The sequence below is a fragment of the Pholcus phalangioides genome, unplaced genomic scaffold (genome assembly GCF_987345545.1).
Source record: "Pholcus phalangioides strain wild (caught in Gottingen) unplaced genomic scaffold, Ppha-v1.0 ptg000017l_1, whole genome shotgun sequence".
NCBI lineage: Eukaryota > Metazoa > Arthropoda > Arachnida > Araneae > Pholcidae > Pholcus > Pholcus phalangioides.
This window is the reverse complement of record NW_028301610.1, coordinates 67,228,306-67,242,670: the sequence shown is the minus strand read 5'-3', so window position 1 is coordinate 67,242,670 and position 14,365 is coordinate 67,228,306. Positions and strand designations below refer to the sequence as shown.

At 36.1% G+C, this 14,365-nt stretch overlaps 1 protein-coding gene across 4 annotated transcripts in view; it reads left to right on the top strand.

The window, feature by feature from the left end:
- The window catches only part of Samtor (S-adenosylmethionine sensor upstream of TORC1), a 63,240-nt gene that overhangs the window by 7,694 nt on the left and 41,181 nt on the right, over positions 1–14,365 (top strand). For 2 of the 4 annotated variants that reach the window (XM_089247108.1, XM_089247107.1), the window contains exons 2-3: positions 4,828–4,992; positions 7,991–8,138. In XM_089247108.1, coding sequence (XP_089103234.1) covers positions 4,828–4,992; positions 7,991–8,138 — 313 coding nt within the window. Of the gene's footprint in view, positions 1–4,551; positions 4,606–4,827; positions 4,993–7,990; positions 8,139–14,365 lie in introns of all 4 variants that reach the window. The other 2 variants (XM_089247109.1, XM_089247110.1) reach the window with 2 other exon arrangements.

Below are 14,365 nucleotides of genomic sequence, written 5' to 3'. Positions count from 1 at the left end.
AATCACGTCTTTTACAGAACAAAACAGAATGTCTCACAAAACTTCACAGTATTTAACACTGATATCACTGACCACTACCCAATATTAGGAATTATAAACTTTTTTAATAAACAAGAAGGAAATTTAAATCATGAAGATGATGAAATAACAAAAATAGATTATAAAAAATTTGAACAATTCATATAAAAAATAAATTTCAATTGCATACGCGAAAATGATTTGGTACAAAATAAATATGGACATCTCTTGGATATTATAACAATGAATACTAATCTCTGGACTAAATCTACAAAAAAAATACCCTAAGAAAAATAAAAAAACAATGGATAATTAAAGAAATACTTGACAGAATAAACCACAAGGAAAAAATTATATAAAAAACATTAAAAAAAATCCACACATAATTTTATATGAAAAGAAGTACAAAAGTTATGACAAATTTAAAAATGTACATAAAAAAATAAAACAAGAATACTTCCAAGAGAGCTTTAGAGCTTGCGAAAACAATAAAAGATTGCAATGGCAAATTATTAGAAAAAATGTATTAAATAAATATTTTAAAAAAAGGCTACCAGTTTTTCAAAATCCAACAAAACTTGCAGATAAATTTAATCATGAATTTATTACAAGAAATATAAATAATGATGAGGAAAATGCAGATTTTTGTACTTGTATATAACAAGAAGGCCCTTCAGACACCTCTATAAATTCCATACCCTACCTTGAAACTGAAAGTTATATACTGAGTGTACAAATTGTGGCAGAAATTAAAGAAAATAAAGCAAGTGGGTTTTTTTATGTATGATCGAAATACACCGAAAATGATGAAAATAATTTCCCATTGCCACATAGATGTGTTCAAGGATTTAGTGGATTTCTCAATAACAAATGGAGTATTTTATTTTGAACTAAAAAATTCCCTCATGCAATCCTATTTATAACGCAGGAGATTCCACTGATACAAACAACTATAGACTTATCTCAATTCCACCCATTTTTTCAAAAATGTATGAAATACCAACTGATCAATTTCTTAAATTATCAAAAATTCTTTGCAATCAATCAATATGGCTTTCAGAAAAGCAAATACCGAAATGGCAATTCTAAAATTAATGGGCTTGATAAATAATGAAACAAATGAAAACAAATATTCAATATAATAGTACACTGAAGAGCCAAAAAACTGGTACACCTGCCTAATATCGTGTAGGGCCCCGCGAGCAAGCAGAAGTGCCGCAACACGACGTGGCATGGACTCGACTAATGTCTGAAGTAGTGCTGGAGGTAATTGACACCATGAATCCTGCAGGGCTGTCCATAAATCCGTAGGAGTAAGGGGGTGGAGATCTCTTCTGAACAGCACGTTGCAAGGCATCCCAGATATGTTCAATAATGTTCATGTCTGGGGATTTAGGTGGCCAGCGAAAGTGTCTAAAGTCAGAAGAGTGTTCCTGGAGCCACTTTGTAGCAATTCTGGACATGTGGGGTGTTGCATTGTCCTGCTGAAATTGTCCAAGTCCGTCAGAATGGACATGAATGGGTGCAGGTGATCAGACAGGATGCTTACGTACCTGTCACCTGTCAGAGTCGTATCTAGACGTATCTGGGGTCCCATATCACGCCAACTGCGCACACCCCATACCATCACAGAGCCTCCACCAGCTTGAACAGTCCCCTGTTGACATGTAGGGTCCATGGATTCATGAGGTTGTCTCCATACCCGTACACGTCCATCAGCTCGAAGCAATTGGAACCGAGACTCGTCAGACCAGGCAACGTGTTTCCAGTCCTCAACAGTCCAATGTCGGTGTTGTCGGGCCCAGGCGAGGCGTAAAGCTTTGTGTCGTGCAGTCATCAAGGGTACACGAGTGGGCCTTCGGCTCCGAAAGCCCATATCGATGATGTTTCGTTGAATGGTTCGCACGCTGACACTTGTTGATGGCCCAGCATTGAAATCTGCAGCAATTTGCGGAAGGGTTGCACGTCTGTCACGTTTAATGATTCTTGTCAGTCGTCGTTGGTCCCGTTCTTGCATGATCTTTTTCCGACCGCAGCGATGTCGTAGATTTAATTTTTTACCGGATTCCCGATATTTACGGTACACTCGTGAAATGGTCGTATGTGACAATCCAAATTTCATCACTACCTCGAAGATGCTATGTCCCATCTCTCGTGCGCCGACTATAACACCACGTTCAAACTCACTTAAATCTCGATAACCTGCCATTGTAGCAGCAGCAACCGATCTAACAACTATGCCAGACACTTGTGTTATATAGGCGTTGCCGACCGCAGCGCCGTACTCTGATTGGTTCCATATCTCTTTATTTGCATACGCATGCCTGTACCAGTTTTTTTGACTCTTCAGTATTTTTGAAGCTAAAACAAGCATTTGACTATGTGAATCTAAATATCCTAACAAAGAAACTTTATTCAGCCGGTATAAGAGGAAATATCTTGGAATGATTTAAATCTTACCTCTACAATAGACGACAAGCTGTCATAATAGAGAAAGAAATTAGCGAATTTCGGGAAGCAAAAAAGGAGTCCCACAGGGGTCAGTTTTGGGGCCAATACTGTTTTTAATTTACATAAATGAACTAAGCAAATTAAATCTCAATGGTAACATTATATCTTTTGCAGATGACGCAGTTTTATATGTTGAGGATACAGAAGTAGACAGTCTGATTAAAGAAACAGAAAAGGATCTATTGAAAATAAATCATTGGCTAGTTAAACATAAATTAAAAATAAAGACACAAAAAACTAAATTGATATGCACGAAAACAAGAAATATAAATGAAAGTACGGAAATCCACGTAAAGTTGCATACTCACTGTAAATCTCAAACTGCATTAGAATGTGATTGTGAAAGGGTTTAAGCTGGATAAAAAAATTCCTTTCGCAAAAAAGCGAAAATGGGGGGGGGGGGGGAAGCTTTAGCAAAATGCTACAATGCTAATGTAATGATTGATGGTTGGATGTCTACTCGTTTTTTATCTCCTGTACGCATTTTTGCGAAAGTGGCTACTACTTTTGCATTCTACGATTTTCTTTCACATTTTGCGAAAAATGCAACCATAGCTTAAATCCTGGATTGTGAAAAAATAGGTAGAGTGTTTAACTATGAATATTTAGGAATAGTTATACAAGATAACCTAAAATGGAACATACATATTGAAAAATGATTTAAAAAAACTCGGAATGAATTCAGTCATCCTTTATAAATTTAAATACAGGGTGATTATAAAAAAACTATCCTGACATATGGGCCCTTAACTATCATACCATTCACAGAAACTGAATGAAATTTTGGCATAAGGTATTTTGATGTATGCGCTCAAGAATGATATGGAAAACAACAGTGTCACTCTAACAGTTACGGTTACATTGAGAAAATTTTGAAAATATCAAATGGCAACACCAAGTTTTTTGTATTGGAATGTGATCTCCATTGTGAAAAACCCTAAATAGCGTTCGAACGGCAACTGTAGCATGAAAATCACTGGCAGTAGATAGGCTAAAAGTGAGGACAACCAATAAGGACAGAGAAGCAGCATAAAATAAAGCATTTTATTGTGTTTCACAAATTTTCCACATGACCTTGTGGAGGACTAATCAGGCTGGGATCTCAGCCGAAGAAACGGTGTGACTAATGAAACGAACATTAATGCTCTGGTGCACGGCAAAGTCCTTTTTACTTTTTCCTTGCCTAGCTCCGGGGATTTTCGTGCTACAGGTGCCATTCCAACGCTATTTAGGGTTTTTCACAATGGAGATCACATTCCAATACAAAAAACTTCGTGTTGCCATTTGATATTTTCGAAATTTTCTCACTGTAACCGTAACTGTTAGAGTGACACTGTTGTTTTCCATATCATTCTTGAGCGCATACATCAAAATACCTTATGCCAAAATTTCATTCAGTTTCTGTGAATGGTATGATAGTTAGGGGCCCATATGTCGGGATAGTTTTTTTTATAATCACCCGTACATAGTTCATAATAACTTCTTAAAAGATATTTTCTATGCATGGGTTTACTCAAATGTAAATTACAGAATATGTGTCTCTAGAGGAGCATATTATGAAAACATACGCAATCTAGACAATCTTTACAATAAATTAAGAAAATTAATAAATGTTCCAATACATAACAAAATACAGTGCCACATATTGACACTGAGACCGAACTACATGTACAGAATTTTTTAATTTATCATCAGAAATGAAGAGTGGTTAGTAAAAAATGAAAATAGAACCTTGAATATAGAAATATTTATCGAGTGCCTAAAAGTAATAAAAAATTATTTCAAAAAAGTTCTTGTTACATCGCTCCAAAAATAATGAACTTCATTTACACTAATAATCACATGAATAGTAATAGAAATACAGAATATAATATATTTGATATGATCAAAAACACAGATATAAATGCAGTGATTTGAAATCAGTTATTGTCTAGTGCATGTTAAAAATATATAAATATAGTAAAATACATTTAATGCATAAAGGAACTGTTGCTGAAGGGAAATTTTTTTTTAATCATATAGGCTTGCTGGAAGGACCTTACCGTCTCTTGGGGCTACATAGTGCATGTAATATATGTGTGTATCTTGTATCATTGTCTTTGTGTAATTTATGTTTGTATTTGTATCTTGTAATTTATGTTTGTATTTGTATCCTGTAATTTATGTTTGTATTTGTATCTTGTAATTTATGTTTGTATTTGTATCTTGTAATTTGTGTTTGTATTTGTATCTTGTAATTTATGTTTGTTTTGATTTTAAAAAACTTTTGGCTTATGATAATGAAATTTGAAACCACAGGATCATTGGCTGTTCGTCCTGGAAGAGGAAGAAAACCTGTTTCTATAGATGCAGTGCAGGAGGTTTCGCTTCAGGTGGAAGAGAACAGAGCTTCAAATTCTCGTGGTCAGGCATGTAGCACAGGCCACGTTCAACTGTCCATAAGATCATGCAGAATATCCTCCGGTATTATCTGTATTAACTTTTACTTGCACAGCGGTTGCTTCCACATGATTATGATGCTCAACTTCGCTTTTCACTGCAGTTTCTAGCTCACGTTGAGGTCGATTCAGAATGGCCTTGGAATATCCTCTGGACACACGAAGCGCATTTTCACTTGGATGGTGCAGTCAATATTCACAACTGACTGCTGAATTTGGGAACCAGAAAATCTGTACACTATCTTAGAGGTTTCCTTGCATTCACCAAAAGTACAGTATGGTGTAGATTTACTGCATCATTTATTCTCTGTCCCTACTTCTACTAGGTGTTACATTCTACAGGTCCAGTGACATGTTTGATCACTGGCAAGAGATATGCATTGCTGTTACAGAATGAAATGTTACATTTTACAGAAGAACATGTCATCAGCCTGCACTTCCCTAATCTATGGCCTCCCCAATCCCTGGACCTTAATCCATGCGATTTTTGGCTTTAGGGGCATTTGAAACGTCTGGTAAGTAATGACAGTCCAAGAACTTTACCTGACCTTAAAGGCAGCATTTCACGCCACGTGCTGAACATTTCTCTGCACACACTTCGGTCAGTTGCCAAGCATGCCATTTTGTGATTTCACATGGTATATGAAAATGAGGGCCATCATGTGGAACATGTTTTGTTGCAGTAACAATTGTAAAAGTGTTTGATAATTGTTAAAATTGTAAATGTTTGCCTAAATGTGTCATTTCTTAATAAAATGCCCTCTGGTGGTGACATGTGCAATTAATCCCCCCCAAACAAATTTCCATCACTTCATGAAGTCGTCCTCAAAATTTCACAAAATAGGATTTTGTAATTATGTATGCCCTGTATAGTGAAATTAGAGACAACTAGGTTAAATTTGGTATTTATAGTTTAAGCGGATTCGGCTCAGCATGATTTCTTCTGTATAACCTTTGAACCCTCTTAAGGGCCAAATTTTAAAAAAAAAACCTTCTTAGTGAGTCTTTACATCATGAAATGAAACAACTGATAAAATTTCATATTTATAGTTTAAGCAGATTCGGATCGGCATGATTTCTCTATATAACCTTTGAACTCCATTAAGCTGTCTGCACTTCTAAATTTGCTTTTGCTCGCACAGAATTTTTACCAGACAGAAGTTCATTCACTAAATTGCATATGGTAGCATATTGTTTTATCATTTCTCACACAAATGTTGAAATTATGCACATTTAGATTAAAAACTGCTCCACACAGGTGAAATAAAAAGTTGGAGGGAGCACTGCTTGAAATGAGAATCAAGGACATAGCGAGAGGGCGGGGACTTGGGTGTCTCTCCCCTTCCCCAAGAAATGTGAGAAAATGACTGAAAAAAGAGGAAAAGATGGTCAAATCTATATTGTTCTATCACTTTGGTCCCCCTCCGAACAAAATTTCTGGCCACGGACCTGGTGTGCATTCGTTGCATTTCTTCATGGTATTGCATTCTCTCTGTCAGATAGTGTAATTCTAATAATACATTGTCACCTATGGAAATAAATATGTCATGTTAATTGCTAGTCCCCCCCCCCCCCAAAGAATAAAAATTCGCCTTTGTGTACAGTATTGAGATGAAAAAATACTTTAACTGTCACTAAATCTGCCTATAATCAAGGGAACAAGCATTAAGTATGAAAGGAAGAGAACAGTGTAATACCATATTTTCCAGCGTATAATTCACAGATTTCTGTTAAAAATTTGGTTGAACATTAAAAAATGCAGATTATCTACCGTTGCTGACAATCTGCTAAAAATATGATGTTATCAGCCACTAATAGACAACACAATCAGTCAAGTGACAAAGATTTTTTTTCTGCAGCTGCATTATATCCCACCCAATCAGAAACTTTTGAGATCGCTGGTCAGTGAGCGAGACTACATCAGAGTTTTATACACCTGTGCACGTGCATGCCTGCATAGTGTCTGAGTGGATAGTGTGTTTGAAAAGCCAAAACAGTTTGTTTGTTACTCTTCCTTTGTAATTTGAAAATGTTGAAAAGAAAGTGTATGAGTTACAATGTTCAGTTCAACTTGCAAGTAATAACAAAAGAAAACTTTCTGAAAGGATTAGAAGTTTGGTACAATCCAAAAAGGGTGGATGAATGAGGAAACCATGATTTCGTGGCTAAATAGTATATGGCGTAAAAGAAAAGGCAGCATTTTTAAACCACATGCTCTCCTAATTATGGATTCCATGAAAGCCCATATTCAAGAAAACTTAAAACACGCCTGCAAAAATTGTGGTGTTTGTCTTTCAGTCATCCCCCCCCCCCCGGCAGTTTGACTAAGAAGTTGTAGCCTTTAGATTCAGGAATAAACAGGTCACTCAAAAACATAGTCTATTGGGAGAAGTTTTTGGATGACTGAAGGAATTCATTCCTATACAATGGATTCAATTTTCAGGGCATTTTGCCTGTTTTGGCCTTGTATATATTTGTTGTATTCAAATATATTTTCATGATTAAAACTTTTTATGAATGCATTGAAACTGACCTCACAGACATCATGTTCTTTACTGTGTTTTTAAATCATCAACAAAAAAATTTATGATAATTGAAATAATTACTAATTAATCAAAAATTGAAATAATTAGACAAAATCTTCACAATGGCATATGCCGTCATAGCCAGATGACTGGTTAAAAGGCTATTTAAATAAAAAATTTTCACAAAAAAAAATGTTTAAATAGCCTTTTTTTGCTTTTCGAAGATCAGTAACTCCAAATTTCTCTGTAGTAGATTTTGTGCACCCTCCCTCTTTCTGCTCTGTCAGTATGTCTTTGTCCCCCACAAAGGTTGGAGCCCCCTTTTGTATATTTGACTGACTTTGTTTTATTCATTTATTTGTCACATGACCATTTTCATTTGTTTGATTGCCGTATGAAATTCTAAATCCAAATCAGTTATGCAGTTTTTAAAATTATACATTACCACTTGATAAATCATAAATTGTACAGGAATTATGTATTAATATTTGCTTTCAGATAATGGTGACTTTGAAGCAGTTTGGCACAATCATCTGCAATCTGAAATGCAACGGGAATCATATGCTGATGCTATGTATAAGTTGGCTACAAAAAAATGGACGATAGAGGAGGATTCCAGAATACACTGGTGTTATAAAACATGTAGGTGAGTAGTTTCTCATTACTTATGATCGTACTATTTACAACATAGAAAAAAGCTATGCTTTGTTCTTGAGTGGGTATCATAATGGCTATTTATGCTGATAACCAGGGTCCTTGCAATTTCATAATGCTAATCAACAGAATTTTTTGATGTTTACAAAATTCTGAATGCAAGTCAGCTTCCAGGAATGTTGGGAGCTGAAAAAGGTGGGGAGACAGAAATTCCAAAGAGAAAATCTTGGAATAATTTTAAAATATTATCATCTTTTTGCTGCCTAAATCAGTAGAATAGGAAAGATATTCATGCTATTCCCAAATACTTTTGAAGTCAAAATATGTTTTTTATTTATTTTTAATACAGTAAAACTTGTCTTCAACTGAATTGCAAGGGACAGAGATTTTTTTCATTGAACACAGGTTCCCATTTAATAAAGGTTCAATTGGTATAATGTGTAAAATTATGTAACTCGTGTGATTGAAATAAAATAAAAACAAATTAATTATAAATAAAGTAAATTTCAAAATAGATAAAATAAATTTTTAGTCTATAATTATTAAATACCGTATTTAGGTTTCGACAGCATCTGTATAAAATTCTGACCTACACTGTTTTTCTTCTAAAATAACATCATTTATATTCTTTTTAACTTCCTGAAAAATTTTCAAATAGGGGTGTCAATATCTGTTTGTGTCAGGTTCAGATTGTACATTATTGTCTACATTTTTGTAATCCTCAGCATCAGGGCCATAACTAAGAATTTTGTGAGGAAAAGAGAGAGAGAGCAACATGATTTTGTGTGCTGTGCCTACCACTATAAAATTTGATGATTTTATAAAGATGTTTTTGTTCCCACATAAAATTTGCCACCCCCCTAAATTTTGCCACCAGGCCAGTTGTCCCCTTTGACTACTCTAATTAGTTCTGGCCCTGTTCAGCCTTGTGGTCACAGAATGCACACAGCTTGCATACAATTTTGCAAGTCTTGCATATTATTTGGAAATTCAACCCTAACACACTGATTTCTCCATGGAAAAGCCTGCTTTTCTGTTACAATTTAAGAAAACAACTGCTTTATACTACATATGACTTATCCAAAAACCACAGCATCAAGTACAAAAACGGTTTTTGCTAATTAAAGGGTGGACGATGTAGAGCTCATATTTGCAAGCATGGATTGCATGAAAAATTTCGGTGGAGCACTTTAACATTTTGTATGATCTATTGGTCGCCAAACACTCACAGTATTTGTGTGAAATTTTCTGTTAAAGGTACAATTTTCCTTTCAGTTTCCCCATTGCACAAGAGATCCATTTAATCCTGGTTTTTTAATGTGTATTTTGGCATTAAAATCACAGGACCATGATTTTTTTCCATTGAAGACAGGTTCCTGCTTAATACAGGTTCCATTAAAGACAGGTTTTACTGTAACATGATCTGTATGATCTGTCCAGGGAATTAGTCTTAGTAGATATCCATGCCCAAACCATAATTTATTTGCAGATCAAAACCATTCAGACAAATGCTTCCCTTGTTCTCCCCCCCCCCTTATGAAAATGGAGAAAACACTCTTCCGCCCCCTTCCCTGGTAGCAACATCCCTGTCGACTTTTGGCATTGAATATTTCTGCCACAACATTGTGAAAAGTGAATCAGTTTCTACATTACATTTGCTCATCACTATTTTCATAGATAGCATCTATTTTCATGCATATATCAAATGCTCACTTTTGCACTGCATCCACTACAAACTTAGCTAATAGCAAATTACTTTGTGGGGGATAGACTGAGGTTGTAGGCGATCAACACAGATGCATGTACTACATAAAGCTGATTGCCTTAATGACAGCAACAAAGAAATTATTTCTTGTTTTATAATTCAGTTTGAGTATTTTCATTAAAATACTTTACATAAGTATTAATAGATTACTATTCTTGCATTACATCCATAGGTAATAAACATTAGTTGTACCTTCAAGTTCAAAAGTGTCATAAATTGAAAAGCCTTCTGTTTCAATTTAGTCCTATATATATATATAACCCTTCCTCCTTTTATTTTACTTTCACAGAGACTATTTCTTTTTATGTAATTATCTCTGATCCAGCTAATATTTTTCTTTTCTGTCCTTTGTTGAAGTTGGTATATAGTGGTACCTTAAGTCATGAGATTAATTTCATCTTCAAAAACTTGTATCTCAAAGAAAATTTTCCCACATAAAATAAAAAAGATCCTATTAATTTTCTTCATAGTTTGAGTAGTGGCTTAACAGATGGGCTAATAAAGCTTGTAACCAGGACCCTGAGTCTAACAGATGCCCTCAAATCATCAAAGACCTTCATTAATTTGGAATTTTTAGTATGATATTTTTGGCATTAATTTTGAAGGTATCATAGGTATTATCAATTCTGAAATTATTACTAGTTTTGAAATTATTTATTTTATTATTTATCTGCCTCTTTGGATGCTGTCTTCACCCAAATATATATATATATTTGAATTAGGCTCTAGAGGGATAATCCCAAAAAAATCTTTACACCACTGGCCCTTTTTATGCATTAAGAGTGATCTGCATACCTTTCAAAATATTAATACTCAATGCTTATTATAAAGACTCTCACTGTTCCCTAAAAAATGGATGAAATATTGGGTGGCCATTATATCAAAAGGAAATATAGGATAGTCGTTATATGAATACATTTGGGATCTAAAGGCCCTAACTATCCTACCAGCAATTGTAATGGAATGATCACCATAACATGGGGTCATACTGAGTGCCAACTGTATTTATATAAAATAAGGGCTTCATAAATTCCAAGTGCTTGATCGATTCCAGGATTCTGATTCCATCTGATTCCAAGCGCCGAAATCAGTGACCTTAATTGCGTTTGAGGTAGTAATACCATTCAACATGTTCGAACCAGGGTTGCTTGGTTTAAAACACGTTAGTTTAACCATGGTTTAAACCTAGTGGTTTTTTCAAAAAATCAAATAAAAAAGTTGCCTAAATATAATTTTTTTCCTTGGAAAATATCATATTGTGTTTCATTACTAGTCAAAATTTTTCATTCTTACTACATTTTATATTCTTGGGGTACATTCAGATGGTATATCTTTAGATGATATAAGTGGGTTTTTTCCAAAAAGTCTCATAAAAGTGACCTGAATATATATATATTTTTTCATATGAAGTATCTTAGTTATTTAAAGTTATATACAGAAGCCAAAATCAACAGTCTTATTCTTACCACATTTTCTAAACTTTGGCTAAATTCTGATGCTCTATCTTTAGCAAATTCATGAATAAGGATTGCATCATACATCTAAATGTAGTGGTGTATTATCTCACAGGGTTTCTTTTTCCCTTCACAAAGAAGCTGCAACAGTAGTAACACCGTCATGCTAGGAGCATAGGTGATCCTATAATCCAATAAAGACACCAGCTGTCCCTAAAGGACAAAGACTAGAGTAGTAGTAGAGTTGATCCACTTTGCCCAAGAATATTTAGAAGACACCAACGAATAAGGCAAATACACAAAAAATAATAAAAGTCCTAATGCATTTCAACACCAATGGGTGCCGTCTTCAGAGGAAAAATTTAACCACTAGTTTCGCTGACCAAGTTTCCCATTTGGGTTGAATACCAAATCTTCACGCTCGGTTGCTCAGCGGAAGAAGTACGTCTGTTCACTTCAAACGTCGTGGTCAGAATGAAGCTGTGAGCCTGCGTGAGATACTAATGCAGCGTCCTGAGTGGACCTTTGTGGAATAGTACTATCCGATTGGTCCATTCGAATTTTCTTGTAATTCCCGCTCGAAATGAATTTAAGCGATGGTGTTGCGATCGGGGATGTAGATTTATTATCGTTCACAAGTATATTTTTGAAGGCCCGAATATATGTGCCTTCGTAGAAATCTAGATCAACTGTGGACTTGACTTTGTGAAAAACTCTCGCTTCTTGAAATTTGAATTTGTGGCCTTCTTGCCAACAGTGAGCGGCGATGGTCGATTTTTCACATTCCTGATTCTTAACACAGCGAGCGTGTTCATTTAATCTAACTAAACGTCACTAATAACTAATCACTAAACGTCATGCTCCATTCATTTGCCTATGCTGCAATCCTGTTTAAGTTGGTCTGGAGCAACTCCCTATCGGTTTCATTCCCGATTACCCCCATTAGCTTCACATCATCTGCGAATTTGCTAGTAATCCCATCGATACCCTGATCGAGTTTATCGATAAAAAGTGAAAAAAGTATAGGACCAAGGACATTTCCCTGAGGAACTCCACTTGTTCTGGAAATAAATCAAAAAAGAAACCATTCAAGACCGTATATTCAAGAAAAGCCATACAGAGAGCAATAAAATGTCCCACCCTCAAAAATGTATCACTAATTGATGACAAGACAATTGGTGCCATAGATCTTGATAATCCATCAGAATCTGGTAGTACTCGCCGGAAACTAGACCGGAATAAATTTTTATACTTTGAACCGTCTACTTCTACTTAATTTATGGCCAATATAATTCAATGGAACATTCATGGTCTTAAATCCAATTATGAAGATCTCAAGGATTTGATCAATCGTTATCATCCTGTTTGCGTGGCACTCCAGGAAACTTTTACGAAGCCCTCGGAGACATGGAACATCAGGTGACATTCCCTGTTCCAGATTGATTACGATGACGGGAGTAGAGCCTGCCACGGTGTTTCTCTGCTGGTTCCACATAATGTGTCGTCGCGCGTTTTAACGCTGCGCATGAACCTGCAAGCCATCGCGGTAGAAATCTCTACCGGCCTAAGAATTACCATCTGTTCTATTTATTTGCCACCAAATGAAACCATCTTACAGAGAGATCTAGAAGATCAGATTCATCTATTACCTCCACCATTTTTTCTTCTTGGAGACTTTAATGCTCATAATATGATTTGGGGTTCTAACGGCAACACCCCTCGTGGGGAAATAGTTGAACGTCTGTTAGACAATATGGACCTCGCCATCATGAATGATGGCAGTTTCATTCATTTCCATGCCCCAAACAATAGTTTCACTGCAATAGATTTATCGTTATGCTCACCTTCACTCTTGCCCAACTGGTCCTGGTCGGTGGAACCGGATCTCCACGGGAACAATCATTTTCCTCTAGTGGTTAATTGCCTTGATCGACACCATTGCCTCGGCGGAAGCTTGTGGCCGCCCGATGGGCTGACTTCACAGTAAAATCAGAAATCACGAAGGATATGGTCTCGCAACCTGACGTCAACCGCTGTGTTGACCTTGTGACCAGTTGTATGATCTCTGCAGCAAATGAAACAATTCCGAAAATCTCCTCAAAACTTCCTAAATTTAATAAACCTTGGTGGAACCACGAATGTAGTCTCACTATTAAAGCTCAAAAGAAAGCATGGAGTAGGTTCACGCGGTATCCCCCCACCCATGAAAACAAGTTGTAATTTTTAAAAGCAAAGGTGATAGCGAGAAGAACCAGGCGCCAGGCTCAGCGTGAGTCCCGGCAAAAGTTTACTACGGGAATCAATTCATCAACTTCATCCAAAATTATTTGAGACCGGATCCAAAAAATCAATGGTCATTATCAGTCTCATCCCATCACTATATTTAATACCAATGGCACTATTATCAGCGATGTGAGGGATATCGCAGACACCATCGCCGCTCGTTTCGCCGCTGTTTCCATCGATGCGAACTATCCCCCATCGTTTCATCCCATTAAATCATCAGCCCAATGTACATCATACACCTTCCGGCCTTTTACACTGGAGGGGTACAATTCATTGTTCACCCATCATGAACTGACAACAGCCTTGCAGCGAAGTCCTGACTCAGCTGTGGGGCCCGATGCCATTCATTATTCCATGATTCGGCATCTCTCACCAGAATCACTCTCACATTTACTCACATTATTTAATCAGATCTGGGTCAGTCATTCATTTCCTGACACCTGGCGAGCAGCCATAGTTCTTGCATTCCCGAACCCTGGCAAAAATCCTCAACAACCGAACAGTTTCAGACCTATTGCTTTGACCAGTTGTTTATGTAAGCTCATGGAACTCATGGTCAACTATCGCCTTATGCACTACCTTGAGGTTAACAATATTTTATCGAAACATCAAAGCGGCTTTAGACGGTTCAGGTGCATAACATGCAATATGTTACGCCTTGAAACATCAATTAGACAAGCATTCGTTAAGAGGGAGCATATGATAGCCATATTT